The sequence below is a fragment of the Ursus arctos genome, unplaced genomic scaffold (genome assembly GCF_023065955.2).
Source record: "Ursus arctos isolate Adak ecotype North America unplaced genomic scaffold, UrsArc2.0 scaffold_13, whole genome shotgun sequence".
NCBI lineage: Eukaryota > Metazoa > Chordata > Mammalia > Carnivora > Ursidae > Ursus > Ursus arctos.
In genome coordinates, this window is record NW_026622797.1 from 53,687,802 (window position 1) to 53,705,763 (window position 17,962).

General features: G+C 36.4%; 1 protein-coding gene across 1 annotated transcript in view; it reads right to left on the reverse strand.

Moving 5' to 3' along the window:
• Positions 1 to 1,847, reverse strand: part of LIN28B (lin-28 homolog B) — a 120,565-nt gene extending 118,718 nt beyond the window's left edge. The window contains exon 1 of the mRNA XM_057311162.1: positions 1,814 to 1,847. Within this exon, the coding sequence (XP_057167145.1) occupies positions 1,814 to 1,847 (34 nt within the window). The remainder of the gene's footprint in view (positions 1 to 1,813) is intronic.
• Between the last annotated feature and the right edge of the window lie 16,115 nt (positions 1,848 to 17,962).

Below are 17,962 nucleotides of genomic sequence, written 5' to 3' on the forward strand. Positions count from 1 at the left end.
CCCAAAGTAATGAATGAAAGTTTATTCTTTAAAACTTAATCTCATCAAAAGAAATAAGCTGAAATAAGAGCATGGACTGCTTCTAAGTTATTTATTTTATTATCTTCACTTTGGGTTTATTTGGGGAAAGGGAACAGGTAGATGCAAAATGGAAAGTTAAGAAGAGAGCAGGAGTGAAAGATTAGGCAAGTAAGAAGAGATCTTCAGGCTTTAAAGATGCCTATATGAGAAGCAAATCCACGGAGAAAAAAAGATCTAACTATAGACTGGAGACCAGGAGTGCCTGGCTGGCTCTGTTTGGTAAAGCATGGGACTCTTGATCTCAGGGTCTTGAGTTTAAGCCCTATGTTGGGTGTAGAGATTACTTAAAATAAATGGAAGGAGGGAAGGAAGGAAGAAAAAAGAAAGAGAGAGAAAGAGAAGAAAGGAACTGGAGGCCAGAGTGCTGGACCCATTTAATGACTGTAGGCTAATCATTGAGCTTCTCCAGACCTCAGTATCCTCATCTGCAAAGTGAGGAGACTGAACCAATGTTCAAGTCTTTCAGTTTAAATGTAATCTCTGGAAATAAACTTTCTTTTGGTCAAAGTGGAACCTCTCCCTGGCCAACCCTTTTTTAATCACAAGGAAACACAGACATGAAACTTTATTACAGTCACTTAACACATTGGCATTAACATTATTTCCCAACAAAAAAGAAAAAGGTCTCTGACCGTCTCCAATCTGCCACCAGAGAAAAAATATAATCAGTAGTAAGGGGCAACTCACTGGTAAATTAATATATTGTAGCAACTTTTCAGAATCTTCTTTTTCATGACACTCATTAAGAGCTTCATCTCCATGTCAAAGGATTTACTCTACAGAAAAGTTAAGTGTTTGTCAAATGGCAGAGCCTATCAGTGGCTTCCTCATTAAAAATTTGATCCCTACTACTTCCTCTTGCTACCTGCAATCTTATATTTCTTAAGTTTAATAATAGAATAACAGCTTTTTATTTGTACTTATTAATGTTCATAAACTTTGTTGTATTAAGCTCTTTAGTGTTTTTCAAAGTAGTACTAATCAAAAGTAGACTCAAGACACTAAATTCAGCACAGCAGAAGCCAAAATACCTTATTATCAAATAGAATTGTTACTGAAAAGTGTTGTAAGTTTTCAGTTAATTTCAGTAATAAAAGAAAATATTTATATATCAAAAGTCTAGGTTTTACAGCACCTAAATAAATAAAAGGATATATATTTTTAAAAGTCTAGGTTTAAATTATTAAAAGTTCAAATGATTTATTTTTGCAGTATAATGAGGAACAAATTTCACACATGTTCATAAAAGGCAAAATAAATGGAGCTTCCTAGATTAAGAAAATTTCCTGAATCCCTGAAAAATGTTTAACAAACTGTGTTATGGTAAATTATCTGGAAATAGCACCAAGTGTCATCTTTAAATTAATTCAAACAGGAATCTGTAAGTTCCTATTTTGATATGGGAGTACAAAAATGAACAAGCCGCCAATCTCCACAAGCATTTAAGTATCTATTATCTATCTTGCATGAGTAATGGAAAAGGAAATCACAAAATCCAGTACTGCTAAAATCAGAAGGAAAAGGAGTTAATTAGAATATTTCATCTATGCAATTCTGGTGGGAGTATCAGTTTATAGATGAAATCATCTGGAGTACAGTAGGATACGGTACCCATCTTGCCAAAGTGGAGAATTCCTGAGGGTTGTCAAGTTTTCTTATATGCCTCCAGTAACCTTTTAAAAACCTTAGTTGAGTGAAATATTTAATTGGGGAAAAAAAAGTAAAAACTAACCTGGGGCTGATGAAACCTGGTTGAATGACCTCATCGTCTTCTGAAGAACCTAAAATCAGAGAGCTCAAGTCAGTACTGCATTAATTGCCTATTTAATTGCCTCTTCTTCAGTTTAATGGCTTATTAGAAAGCAATAAAATGCCTAGGTGTTTGACTCTGTGAAGTGACCTGTAAACTTTTTTTTTTTTTAACAATCTAAGACTCACCCAGCAAAATCACATAACCAATTAGCATAAACTTGCCTTTCATTCCTATTAAAGGACATTGGTTTAAAAAACATCTTAAACAAGACCATTAAGATTACTCTTAATTGTTCATGATCCAATTTCATAAAGAGTAGTTTTAAATTTTTTTAATGTTTTACACTGTAATTCAAAAATCCCATTTTTTAAAGCCACCATTAAAAATCAGCCTAACTTACAACATTTTATTGATGAACTTATTTGGCTCTTCTCTTCAGATATATTTTAGAAGATAAATCATGAGAATATAATTGTGGTACTATACCATTCATATTGGGTCCATTACATTCACAGACTTTGTGAGAAAAAAATTGCTATAATAGTAGCACACTTTATCATTAAGCATGCACCTACATTTTAAAAAGCAAAAACAGTTCTTGTTTCAAAAATATAAGTATTGATGTTTCTAATATATCCACTGGCAGATGTCATGACACAATAAAACTTGAAATAAAGAGGTTATCCAATAATGAAGTATAGCAATTGGAAGAGAAACTCCTGCTGACCACTGAATTATCATTTTTTCCCTGGGTTTAGAGTTATGGAGGTTTGGAAAATAGATGGGTTTGAACATGCATCCACTCACCTGCTACCACCCAGGGTTGTCTTTCTTCCCTTAACTAAGTTTTACACACTATATCTACTACATCAACTCACGAAAAATAAACCATTATGTGTAAATTCTTTAAGTTGCAATCTAATTTTCTTCTCAAAACGAAATGGAGGTTTTTCCAAGTTCAGAGTTCTACTGAATGTTGACCCAAGATTCTTCTTACAAAGGATGACAATCCCACTGAGTAAGATTTGAAAAGAATAGAGGAAGAATGTGAACAAAAGGCACGTGAACCTCTGTACATTAAATCCTTCAGTTATCCTGTGTTTACAACCAAAAGACAGAAGACAATGACAGACCCTAAAGTTAACAAAATTCATTATTAAAACTTATTGAAATAGTTTTCCTTTATATTGAACCTATATTGTTTTAATTTATACATTTGCTTTAAGTGGGAGTGTATTTAAATATTGTACATAAATTTCAGCAAAACCCTAGCTCATGTTTCCCTATTCCAATAGCCCAGAGCCTATGCTTAATCTTCTCTACATGCTTATAGTTACAGAAAAGTTCAAACCAACGTATTCAAAAGATGTGTAAAAACAGTCAATAGGGATTTGTCTAAAAATTTAATAATTTATTTAATTATAAATGGTAGCTTTAATAAAGAGAAAATCAAATGGTGTAAGAAAGTTAGCTAAATAATACTATAAATTTGAGTGACAGAGATGTTCAGATTTTTCACTACCCAAATTTGTCATATGATGTTTTTTGGTTATTGGCAGTTTTAATATTATCATCCCTTTCAAAAAAAAAGTAAGATGGAAATTATTTTGACGTTAATATATTTCATTGATGTTAAGTAACGGTTTAAAACTTTTCAAAAACAAGAGCAGGTAAAAAAAAATTAGAATTAAATTTAAAGATGGATATTAAAATCTGTCCATCCAGTGTTTACTGAACAACTATCTTACGAATGAGATAAATATTAAATGTTCATATCTTTACTACAGACGACTATTTTTTGACATGAAGTAATAATAAAGAATAAAAAATAAGCCTTTAAATGCATGAATACTCCAGCTTTTTGTAATTTCATAGATGGGTATTTTCATTTGATACTATAATTTTTGGTAAGTTTTAGAAAACAAAAATCTAATTAAACTGTGATATCCTAAAATATGTTTCTCTGCTCCTTCACTAGAACAATCTCTGTTAATCATTTAAATCTCCACTTAGATCTCTTTTTGTTATTGTTCCATACTGAGTACAATGCCTCTACCATGTAATACTGTAATGTAATTGGCTGTAATAGCCCATGAAAATGTTCCCTGTCACAACTTGACGCTATGCTTTATGGTGGTGAGGGTGGAGGGGGCTGTGTATATTTAGCTCATCATTGTAATCCTAGCATTCTTTAGTGTCCAATACAAATTTTTCAATGAATCAATGACTTAGTGAATTTCTGAACCCCAGCTGACTATTCCTAGGATGGTTTTTATGAATTAAATGGACTTGTATACAAAATTTTCTTAAAACCATCTTTTCATAAAAGAGAATGTGATAGGGAATTAATCACTTGACTATTGCTAATGTGAAATATATACATGTGAAGTGATTTCAATAATTTTATTTTAAATATACACTATTATAAAATTGCTTAACTTATAAACACTATTCACTACATTCTTAGATTTCACAATTCCTCCTATTAAAATATGTAACAGTATTCTTCTCAAGTACTTTATATGTTGCTATTAATCCACTATTGTAACTATTCAATGTAAAAGAAAATGGTTACTATTCTGTACTACATGCTGTAATTTATTTAAAAATTGCCAAGTTCTTAAGCCCAAAGAATTGAGTAGTAATAAATAAAAATAAAATGCTTACTACATATTATTCAGAACTTTATTTCAATTCAATTTACATCATGTTAGTTTTTACTTCTAAAAAAACAAAAGTTACTTTAAGTTGGCAAAAAACAATTTAGCAATAAAAAATATTCACTATAATAAAAGGAAAATTATTTCATTACTTATTCTCATCAATCAACTACAATTTCTCAACATTTAAAAAGATATCTAAAATAACAAATTTTCTCTTATTATAAGTATTTTCCAAAATAATGTAAGTATAAAGTACATTATAGTTTACTAAATAAAATATTCACTTTATGGCTTATAACAAAAATTAGTCTATTTACAATATGTCTCAATTATCATTGACTAAATACATTCTTCTGAAAGCAAAATAGGCAACAATGTGACTTTTCCTTTCTAGAATATTTAGGAGAAAAGGTTTTTAAAAATGACTACTTAAGATCATATAGCAAACATTCTATACAAACAACACAGTAAAGCCTAAAGCACAATATTTATTACATTTGTGGTAACTTAAATATAACATATACACATTTGAAATAAAATATTAGATGTAGAAGTTCAATATTAAAGTTAATGTGTATGCTTCATGAAAATGTTTTCTCACTCTGTCCTCTAAAGGAATGGTAATATGTATTAAAACCCTTCACTGTAATTTTTTTTTTTGCAAATTGAGTCAATAGACAAATCCAAATGCTGCTTAAGTAAACTTGGGATAAATCATTTTGTAATTTAACTGAACATCCTATTGTAATTTTAGATAAAACTGAAAATGCTATATTTTCACCTACACAGATACAGAAAAATTAAAGAAAATAACCTACTTCAAACTAAAGTAAAACAAATATTTACATGTGACTTGATACTGTTGAAAAACCATTGGTATTGGAATATTAACACAGGAAAATTCACATTTACTAAAATATTTAGAACCTCATCTTGAGAGAATGGAAAAATTTATATTACTTTAAGAAAACATTTTAAAATTGTATTTTTATATTTATGAAGTAAATTATAATACATTATCTTTTATTATTTATAATACATTATGTAAACACTTAATCTTAGAGGCCAATATTTATAATACAGCTGAAATACAGAGATGAATTTAACTTTCTCAACCATTTTACAAACTGCAATTTTATTGGTTTTGCATAAGATATGAGCAGCTGTAGCATTCTCTTCAAATACTACAAGTAAAAAAATTTTTTTTCTAGAAAATAAAAAACTTCAATAAGTAATAATTTAATTCAACTGGCAAACTGTCATGATTGTTTAAAGGCACTGACTATGGCACAAATGTTAAATGTTACTTGGTAAACAATTCTTTAACTTGAATGTGAATGTTGTAACACAATTAAGGCACAGCAGCTGGTTCTGCTAATGAAAACTGTATTTTTCACCATAAGAAAGAATAGTTTTATATAATAAAGCTCATAGTTGAGTCACTGCTGAGGTTACACTGAGTAAAAGAAAATAAAAACAGTAGTGATTTTAGATTAAACAGTCAAAATAATGGCAAAATTACTGTCTTAATGAAGTTAATCACATATACTTTGAAGGTCCCCCATAACTGTAAGATGAAAACTTTAGAGTAGCTTCTTGATATGATAAACAAAAATGACCCTAAATAAACCTGAACACTTCTAGTTAATTACAGTATTAACAAAACTATTTTATTTGATAATACATTTTAAGTTTTAATATACAACATGAATGATTAAAAATTTGTATCACAAGAGATTAACAACTAAATGAAAACTCTCAGTGCATTTGAAATACTTTCAATAAACATTTAACAAAGATCAAGAAATGTTTTAGAGGCTGCTCACCCTTACATCACTGCCAGTGATCTAATGGTGTAACAAATATAATACTAAATAAAAATAACAGGATTTTAACTAGCAGAGAAGATTATATACTAAGAGGCTAATACAAAAAGATAAAACATAATTTACAGATTTTTCCCCAAAATTTTAAAACTACAAAAAAAGCAAAATCTGTTTTTAGCCTATGCAGCATAGAATATTTTGGTTGAAATGTTTTTGTAGAGTCTGAAAAAATATACTACATAAAAGAATTGTTTGAAAAATATAAAAGTAGCATTTTGGCTCTTGCATTCCCAAATAAAAAATAGTGATTTGAAATATGTAGCAAATTTAAAACATGTTTTTCCACCATTAGAACTGGTCATTCAACACTAAGTCCTTTTTTCTATATAATTAAGCTTTTGTTCAGCCATGAAAAAACTAGAAACTGATTGCTTGAAAATGAGCTGCATGCCCTTTGTCCTGGTTTGTCACCTTTGACCCTTAATTTGATGATCCTGCATATCAACCCATTCTATTTTTAGGAAAATAATGTCAAAGTTCTATGCCTAAAATAGTACTTTTTACTGAAATTTTAAATGTATTACAACATTCCTTTTCAGGTAATTTCTACAATGGTTTCACATCAGTGTTCATTTCACAGAATGTAGAACTCAGTAATATTGTAAGCAATGACAGCCTTGTGTTTATCTTGCTTCAGACAATAGAAAATTTCCCTCAAAGTGCTAAATCAAGATCATTATAATTTCAAAATTTATATTTTTCTCTTTATCTAGAAATTGCTTATATTATTGTTTCTAAGTAGAATTTAGTCATGATTTCTAACTTTATTAATTTCAATAATCACATGTTGTCATGTTGATTTTGACAGTGCCAGAATATAAACCTGAATAAAAACACAAGTATCAAGTTCCCACTCAAACTTAAATAGTGGTATCAACTAAAAGTGTAGTTTTTGAGAGAACTCATTGGTTGGTTAAATTGGTTTTAAAAACCTTCATCTAAGTGGCAGCTTTCAAAGAAAGGAAAAACCTCTAGCATTGATCCTATTGATTTTACTGACATTGAATAAAATCAATTTTATACAGTAAATTAATATACTTAAGAAATAAAATTTCTCTATCACAATTTTTGGTTCATTCCAATGCAGTTGGGTAAAAAGAATACATAAAAAACTATGCATGAAATATAATGTATATATTTCCTACGATGATGAAATTGAACCTCTATACAATTTCTGTGTACAGTTTTCAGTCAGATTTAGCAGTGACCAATATGGCTGTCTTGGTTCAGCACTATGGTCAGCGACTTCATAGAGTCATTGTGTCAGAGAACTACAACAGTGTACACATGTACACAGTGGGCAAACTAATGTGAATCTATATTTCATATATTCCTAGATGTGTTCATATGAATCAATTTTAAGTTTTTTAATGTGAGGAATTTTCATTGTTCTGAGTGGCAAGCTAGAAATTCTTTTTTTCTTGTGGTTCATCAAAATCTGTACTTCTTTGAAAAGATAATACAGTGTCTTTAAAAGGCAAGAAAAATTAGGTACGGGTTCTAAGCATTTAAACATTAAAACTTGAGGCATTTGTGGACTTAAGAATTGTAAAAGGAAATAGGATTCCCTTAAAAATTATCAAATAAGAAAACTCTTCAGCTGACCAAAATTTTTCCATGGCCCTTTCATAATCAACAGTTTTAATTACTTCTGAATTGTTTCGTCTATGAATCTCCACTTTCCTTTTTTTAAAAATCAACTCAACTATGGATTAAGATAAACGTTTATAGGTCATTTTCTGACTGGAGCCTTCTAATATAGTCCCCAAAATTGGTACTTATGAATAGCACTTTAATTATTTTAAAGAGATATCAGTCCTAAACCTGAGGGCTGTTTTGCATATATGTTTTATTTAATAACTTATTTTTCCTTTAATCATAGTTCATAAATTATGATAGCAGTGTGTTACAAATACTAAAAAAAGTTACATGATCAGATAGCAAACTATCAAACTATCAGAGAGGTAGGATCTGCTTACTCTTAATCTTCTCAGAGTGAATAGGATTAAAAAAACTTCAAAACAACTATATTTACTAAAATCCTGATTTTTTTGGAATTTACATGCACAACACACTTTAAGTCATTCTTTAGACTTTGAGCACTATCACATTAACACTCAGTCTGCTTCACTTACAAAGTATAGTTAACTGTATTTCCCCCATAACAGATTTTTTTTAATATGCTGATTAATTTCACAACAAATTTTTCATTGTTTCTGAAAGAAGTTTGGCACAGACAGATAATAAGATGCTACAACTGGACAATGATTAGTGAGAACTGATCCTTGAATCATTTGGTTCCAGATCTGTTAGCAGAGAAGCACCTATAAACAGTTCTTATAACCAATATGTATTACAAATTGATCCAGATACTTAAATTCTTGACATTTTATTATCAAACAATGATTAGTTGATCCTAGAAAAGCCAAATAAAGCATTTTGTTCATTTGTAGTATCTTCCCCTCCTTATCAAGTACTAGAAAGAGGCCTGTGTGAGTTTAATTCCTAAAACTGTTTAGTAAATTTAGGCATGCTGTATTGTCCTATTTCATACATTCAGAGATAAAGAATTTGGGAAGCAAGAATTCTCCCCCAAATGGACAAGGGTCTAATTATTAATCTAAATGGAATACTGATTATTATATGTTCTGTTGTTAACTTATAATATGACTTCTCTCTCAGATATGTGCACATCCATAGCAGAAAGAAAATGGCATAAATTTCATCACAAATTTATATTTTGAAAATCACATAAACTGGCATAAATTTTCAAGAATTTAATTTTAAATTTTAAATTTTCCCTGAAATCTTTTACAAAATCAAATTGTGATGTTTCATAACTTATTGTTGGACCAACAAATACATTTCAGAAAGCATTTTTACATTATCACCTAGCTAACTATGGTAATAATCTGGACAAAAAAAGAAGCATGAGGATTTTTTTGATCAGAGTAAAAATCACTTTCAGTCACACTTTCCAATGATACTGTAAAATATTTTAAATTCATTCTACATTAGTTGTCATGTATAATTTTAACTTCCACAATATTTGTGACTAAGAAATAAAAACAATAAAACACAAGTATAATTTATTTTTCCCTTGCATTAACAATTGTAGATATAATAATCTTCACTGGGGAATTTAGTTCTATGAACTGTAATCATACCTGGTAACCTTAAAAACCTATGGATGAAAACAAATCCACAGAAAGAACAGAAAGGAACTCAAAGAAACACAGGAACCTAAGATTTCAGTCTGTGTTACATGAAACAATTCAAAATGGCGGACTATTACTTACATTTAAGAAATTTCCGCAATGAGGACACTAAATACATACTGTAAGATGTTACTCGAAAACACTCAATATTTACCAACGTGCAATTAAAAAAAAAAAAGTTTTGGAGTACAAATCCTCGTAATGCACCCGCTTCCGATGTTCCAGTCAGTAGTCTGTTAATGCTCTTGCGAATGCATCGGGTTTTTTTCTTTTCAAAAGCAACCTAAATCCAAGTGCGTTTTTCTCCGTTCTCCTCAAATCCTTAGTTTTAATTCATTAATTTACACCACCACTACCGGAGCAAAAAGGATCCCCGACGCCTGCCTGCTACAAAGCAGCACCGCTGGCGGAGTGCGCGAAGGGCAGATGCGGACGCCCTCTGCTGGTGCGGCCCCGCGTGTCCGAAGAGCCAGCACCGGCCGCGGGAACCAGCCGCCGGGACCCCAGCCGGCTCAGCACTATTGCGACCCGAGACGCCCGCGCCCCCTCCTCGCCCGGCCTTCCCGCTTCCAGCTGGCTCTGACCGCCGGGCGGCGACCGCGGCGGAGAGACTGGGCGACTGCGCTGGCGACGCAGCGCCGGCACCGAGCGCCGACCCAGCTGCACGGAGCAGGGAGAGAAAGGTGTGAACCCGGAAGTACATCGACCGCCCGCATCTCAGTGGTAACACGGGGGCAATAAATCAGGGCCCGCGAAGGAAGGACGCGGCTCCGGCTCCCGCACGACAACTTGCTGCGAGACCTGTCACTTCCCCACCTTGCCCTGTCCTTTCCCCTCCCTGGCGCTCGCGCCTCCTCCTTTCTTCCTGCTCCTCGGCACCGAGCTCCCCTCGACGTTGCTCACGTGCCAGACCCGGGGCCGCGAGCGGCGTCCGCACCCGCGCGCACACCCGGCCCCACTCGCACTCGCCCCGCTGCAGTGCGCGCTGCTTACCTCCGGGGCCTCATGGTCGCGTCGCTAGCCCGGGTGTGAGCGGGGGAGAGGGTGTGAGTACGTGAGTGGCGTTCAGTCCGGGGGGACGGGGCGGAGGAAGGGGCCTGGAGTCTGTCACTTCCTGAGGGAGCGCGGCGGCCGGAGACCCGGGATGCGCGCGGCGGGGCCGGGAGGGTCAGCACATTGTGAGCCAGAGGGGGGACGCGGTGCGGAGGGGCCGGGGAGCGAGGGCGGCGCTCGGCTGACGGGCGCGGAATCTGCTGTAGCCGCCGCTCCGCCGCCGCAGCCCGGCGGGTGGCTGGGCGCGGGGAGGAGGGGGCCGGGCCAGGGGCGGATGGGGGCCGCGGGGCGCGGCGGCGGCGGCGGCAGGCTGCTCGGCTCGAGCCCTGCGTCAGGCGGCGGCACGCGCACACCTGCCCGCCGCCGCTCCCGGCCGCGTCATTGGCTGCCCGCGCCAAGCGCGCGAGATTGAACTTTCCATTCATTCTTGGGCCGGGCTGGCGTGCACGGCGGTGGTGCAGCTTTCCCCGCCGGCTCCGGGGGACGCGCGCAGCCTCTCACGGTCCCAAGGGCGCGTCCCCGCGCGGGGTGGGGACGCGCCCGGTCGTCTCCGCCCGCTGTTCTAATGAAGGCTTCAAGTGTCCGGGCCTGTCACTCTGATCCCACAGCGCGCAGCGCCTGATCCTGGGAGAGCCTTAGCTGTCGGTCTCTGGGGATGCGCCTGGAAGGAGGCGGGAGCGAAACTGTAGGAAGGTATCAAATCGTATCCTCAGCCCAAGTCGTCTGCTGCTTAACTAACAAACGCTCTGGAGGTACCATGCAATAGTGAACTGCTAACTGTGCACTTCCAAGTAATAATTGTATGTATCTCAGAATCCATTGAGTGTCAGAAGTTTGGGGAACCTGCTATCAGCTGTGTTCCATATTGTACTTTAGTAAACAGTAATTACTCAACCTCAAATTGAATACAAACGTTAATTATCTCACAAAGTACCACAAGATCTGTGGCCCGAAATACTGTTATGTGCATACCTAACCATGGTGTTTTGGTATATCTTCCCAAAATATCACTGCCTTCTCTCCTATTGTTTTCTGTTTCATGACTTCACAGTTGTTTCTTGTCAGAGTTTCTCTTTATACTCTCAGAACTAAATAGTCCTGGTCAACCACTGTCTGACACATAGCCTGTGATCTGTGATCTGGACTGATCCAATATAGACTACAGACAGTCCCTGACTTACAATGATTTAACTTAACCATTTTTCTTTCGACTTAAAGATGGTGTGGAAGCAATAGGTATTCAGTAGAAACCGTTCTTCAGAATTTTGAGTTTTGATCTTTTCCAGGACTAGGGTTGTGTTACAGATTCTCTCTCCTGAGGGTGGGCAACAGCAGCAATCTTCAACCCACCCCACCCCCCACCTCCCTGTCAGCCAAGTAATCTCAACGGTTAATAACAGATTCACTTATAACCATTCTGTAACCACACAGCCACTGTGTTTTTCATTTTGAGTACTTCACTTTTTCACTTTCAATTTGAGTAAATTACCTGACATATTCAACACTTTATTATAAAATAGGCTTTGCGTTACATAATTTTGCCCACCTGTAGGCTAATGTTTAAGTATTCTCAGTACGTTTAAGGTAGGCTAGGCTAAGCTATGACGTTTGGTAGGTTAGGTGTATTAACTGCCTTCTCGAGGGGCACCTGGGTGGCGCAGCCGTTAAGCATCTGCCTTCAGCTCGGTGTGATCCCAGCGTTCTGGAATCAAGCCCCACGTCAGGCTCCTTCACTGGGAGCCTGCTTCTTCCTCTCCCACTCCCCCTGCTTGTGTTTCCTCTCTCGCTGGCTGTCTTTCTCTGTCAAATAAATAAATAAAATCTTTAAAAATTTCTCGAATTACAATATTTCCAACTTGGAATTGGTTTATCAGGTCATAACCCCATTGTAAGTACAGGAAGAGCTGTATTCTGTGCAAGTGATTAAAGGGGTTAAATCTTTCAGTAAACTAAAAGACAGATGTGTTTAAAAAAAGCATATATGGTATAAAAACAAAAGTGGAAAACTTTGAACATGACTACTAAAGCCCAGTTAGCTGGATAACCTATGACTAAAAAGCAAATCTCCAAAGCATTACTGTATAATGATGACCATATTCTCCCTTCCAATGCCTGAGTTAGGATTAGGAGACCAGTTCATTTCTCAGGGATAACCACAGTCTAGAAAAAATGTTTCTGACCTGGGGATGAAGTAAGTGCAGACAAACTAATCAGAAGCAAAAGCCCGGGGTGCCTGAGTGGCGCAGTCGTTAAGCATCTGCCTTCGGCTCAGGTCGTGATCCCAGCGTTCCGGGATCGAGCCCCACATCAGGCTCCTCCACTAGGAACCTGCTTCTTCCTCTCCCACCCCCCCTGCTTGTGTTCCCTCTCTCGCTGGCTGTCTCTCTCTATCAAATAAATAAATAAAATCTTAAAAAAAAAAAAAAAAAAGAAGCAAAAGCCCATTGTGACTCCCTAAGAATTTTCCAGACTTGCTACTTTTGGCAAATTCCCTAGATGGCTACCGGACTTTCCATTGAGCCTGTGTAGAATGTGACTGACTTTGAAGATGCTTTTTCATTGGCAAGTACATAAAGTAGTTCTTACATTACTCACTGAGTAGTGCAGAGTAGTACAGAGGATTCTTTTAGATGCAATTCTTAGTTATATCCATTGTATCAATCGATTGCAATTGATTTGTTATAATGCTATATACTTTACACTATGATTCCAAATATAATTTAGTGGAAAAGGATGCAGACATTGATCACTAGAAATGAAAAACAGCAATTAATTATATATCACCATCTGAAATATGATATACTTTGACTTAAAAGCATTATAGTAATTTTTTATTTATGAGTAGAGCTTACAAATGATGCACTTATAGAGTGGGCTTTATTTTCTTTTAATAAGTATGTCTTTTAGATGCTTTATTAGACTTTAGGTATGTTTATGTAATACCTACGTGAAGCCCTGAGAAGAATTGCAAACAGAAAATAAAAATTAAAACATTGAAACACAATCTAGAGTCAGTATCCCAGACACATCAAGAGGTAATTTTCCTTTTTGATTTCAAATTAATTATCATCATGGCATCATGCTGCTGTCACAAAAATGAAAAATAGGACATTATAATATTTAATGTATAATTTCATATCAGGTGCCAGGAAGGGGAGATAATGAACTTTGATAGACTAAGCACTTGCTAAAGAATATCTTAGTATGATTACGAGTGGATGAAAAGCTATAAGAGAAAGTTAAAGGCAAATGAATTTATTATTTGTGTATGGCTCTTGGCAATTTCTCTCTAAAAACTTTTTTTTTTTTTAAGATTTTATTTATTTGGCAGAGAGAGCATAAGCAGGGGGAACAGCAGGGAAAGGGAGAAGAAGACTCTCTGTGGAGCAAGGAGCCCTACGCGGGACTCCATCCCAGGCAGGACCCCAGTACTATGACCCAAGCCGAAGGCAGACTTTTAACCTACTGAGCCACCGAAGTGCCCCTAAAAATATATTTTTCTACCTGGGGCCATGTTGATAAGTTACTTTACTCTTACAATTATGTCTGATAATTACTCTCTAAGAGAACAGGCTCTATCTTACTATTCTTAATATTTCCAGCATCTGCCAACAGTGCCTGGCGCATGGTGGGTGAGAAAGAAATATTGTTTTTTATTTTTATTTTTTATTGAAGTATAATTAGTATACAGCATTGTATTAGTTTCAGGAAAAAATGTGTTTTTCAATTAATTAATTTATTAATTAATTTATTTATTTTTAAAGACTTTATTTTTAAGTAATCTCTGTACCAAATGTGGGGCTCAAACTCACAACGCTGAGATCAAGAGTCATGTGCCCTACCGACTGAACTGGCCAAGGGCCCCATTAGTGCATGAAAATGCTCCCTGATTACATTTTCAAGCAAATAATTAACAAGATATTTAGAAAATACAAATGCAGTTGCAGTGTCTTATCTCTCATCCCCCCCCCCCCGCCTTTTAAATGACTGGAGTATAAAGGGGTACCTGGCTGGTTCAGTTGGTGGAGCATGCGACTCTTATTCTCCGGGTTGTGGGCTCAAGCCCCACTTTGGGTGTGGAGATCGCCTAAAAATAAAATCTTAAAAAAATAAATGACTGGAGTGTATGAAAGTAAATCCTAGATAGCATGTCCTTTTGCTTATGAATTACGAGTATTGAGCGTTATAATACTGAAAACTAGTCTCTTTATATATTCATTCTCCTGTTCTAAAACTATTTTTATTTATTTATTCATTTTCTAGGATTTTTATTTATTTATTTGAGAGAGAACTAGCTGGGAGAGGGGCAGAGGAAGAGGGAGAAGTAGGCTCCCTACTAAGCAGGGAGCCTGACCTGGAGCTCAATCCCAGGACCCTGGGATCATGACCTGAGCCCAAGGCAGACACTTAACCATCTGAGCCATCCAGGTGCCCCACAAACAATTTTTAAAATAGAGTTTAAGAATAGGAAAGAATAGTATTGTATTTGTTTGCTAGAGCCCACCCTAATGACCTCATCTTAACCTGATCATCTGCAAAGACTGTTTCCAAGTAAGGTCACATTTGCAGGTATTGGGGGTTAAGACTGCAACATCTTTTGGAGGGGAAGCAATTAAACCCCTAAGGTATCATTTTTAGAAGTAGATGATTTTGCTTCTTTGCTGAAAAATGAGTATCTTTCTGGGTGCCTGGGTGGCTCAGTCGGCTGGGTATCTGACTCTTGGTTTGGCTCAGGTGGTAATCTCAGGCTCATGGCATCAAGCCCCGTGTCAAGCTCCATGCTCAGCATGGAGTCTGTTTGAGGCTCTCTCTCTCTCTCTCCCTTTCTGCCCCTGCTCACACGTGCTCTCTCTCTAAATAAATAAATAAATAAAATCTTTTTTAAAAATAAAAAAAGAGTCTATTTCTGCAGAGAACTGATTAGATCCACATCAGTTTTTTATAAACTCTTGTGTTTTTTTTAAGTTTTAGGGTTTTTTTTTTTTTTAGTATTTTCTACACCCAGCACGGGGCTTAACTCACGATCCTGAGATCAAGAGCTACATGCTCTTGGGATGTCTGGGTGGCTCAGTTGGTTAAGTGCCTGCCTTTGGCTCAGGTCATGATCCCAGGGTCCTGGGATTGAGTCCTCCTCGGGCTCCTTGCTAAGCTGGGAGCCTGCTTCTCACTCTGCCTTCCTCTCCCCCTGCTTGTGCACTCTCTTTCTCTCTCTCTCTCTGACAAATAAATAAAATCTTAAAAAAAAAAAAAAAGAGTTGCATGCTCTTCCACCTGAGTCAGTCAGTTGCCCCTCACATCAGTTTTTTCCCCTATTATTATAGAAAAAGAAATAACTCCAGTCACAAATGTTTGCTTTAGAATTCTGTATACCTATCATAAATATAATTTATCTAGTTTTCAAAATTAAAAGTTTATAAAAGAATCACTATCATCCAAATTATAAGGTATCTACTGGACTCTCCCTCACATATAGAAGAGAAAAATGAAAACTGGGCAGAAAGTTTAGCTTTCATAAAAATTATGACAAATTTGTACTTGCCTATTAACCTGACAAAAATCCTCTGGTTTGACACTGTTTGGACAAGCCACTATTCTCATACACTGCTGTGGGAGTGTAAAAAGGGCACAACGTTTAGAGAGGTGAAATGAAATGAAAACAGAAAAAGTGGAGATTAATAGATTTATCCCTATTCCCTTACTTCTGGAAAACTAAAGTCCAAGACTTAATTATGGTGCATCAGTAGTGTCATTTTCGTATATTGCAATGTAATTTAGTTTAATCCCATGAGGAGGTGTTTTTCTTGCTTTTATACTTGGGGTAGGTACCCAATAAATAGCTGTAGAATAGATTGAATAAATGAATGCTTGCACTACTTTCATCCAATTCTCCCAAGCCTTGAGGCAGAAAAGGATTTATTAGTACTAGCCACAAGAGAGTCAGAAATCAGGGTCTTGCTATATTTAAAATGGCAACTGCATTTTCACTTCATAGGATAAAACATAAAAGTTTGTAAAGGTTTGGCTAATTAAAAATTGGTCTTGGAGCAGAAGCTAAATTAAACGAAAACCTTTAGAAGGATTAAGATATCTCAGAACAAAGATCAAATTAAGGATATGGCACCCATGCATTTATATTGAGACATACTTAGAATATATCTGAATATATAAAAGCAACAAAAGAAATACAAAACAGTGACCTAAGTAAAATTTAGTCCACTTCAATTCCAGGGGCTGGATCCTTGGCCTGGTAGAGTAAGTGTGAGAGAAGCATTTACCTCTGACCACTGCCTTCAGTCTATACTCTCTCCCAATGAAAATCACTTCCCAACCCAAAGATACATTGGAAATAATGTGTTTGAAGTTTTAAGCCACTACATCTTGGGGTGGTTTGTTACACAGCAAAATTGATATGAAAGTCTGTCTGCGGGTCCTTTTCCAGCTTCAGTCATATGATGTCTCCAGGTCATGGGAACCCACTTGTCCACAGTCTAGAGAAATGAGTCAGATCATTTTTGCATGGCCTCTTTCTCACCCTTCCATTTTCATCCAGAACCACTTGCTCTCTGATGAGAACTAACCTGGTAAATAAACTCTTTGTGCACATGTAATCATAGGCTAGTATTTCTTATGTGGCTTCTCACACAATTTTTCCTATTTTTTCTTTCTAACCAGGACTTGGGGGAGAATTTCCAGGGCAGGCAAATTTGTTCTGAGTCACTTGGAGGAGTAAGGAGTGGTATTTGGGGAGCAGAGATGGAGAACACTTTGCTAACCTTCAAATTGCGCCCATCTTCTTTACCTAAAATCATTACTGACTTGGAGCGCCTGGGTGGCTCAGTCAGTTAAGGCATCTGCCTTCCAATCAGGTCATGATCCTGGGGTCCTGGGATTGAGCCCCACGTCGGCTCCCTGCTCAACGGAGAACCTGCTTCTACTTCTCCCTCTGCCACTCCCCCTGCTTGTGCTCGCTCTCTCTGACAAATAAATATTTTTTTTAAAAGGGGGGGCTTTGTGAAATAAGACATTTAACCCCTCAGTGCCTCATTTTTCTCTTCATAAAATTAATTTCATATGCTAACATCTATGCCTTAGTTAATAGTAAAGTTATATTAAAGAAGGAAAAAGACAGGGCTCTTTCAATACTTGTTTTAATTTCCTCAGGCAGCCAAAGACCATCTCTGTATCTGCTGCCCTGATATCGCATCTCTGTAATGAGAATTTATAAATTATAAGAGGTACTAATATGGTTCAAGGTTCTGTTGTATGATCATTGTTTAATCTAGAAAAGGAGTACCTGGAATCATCTGC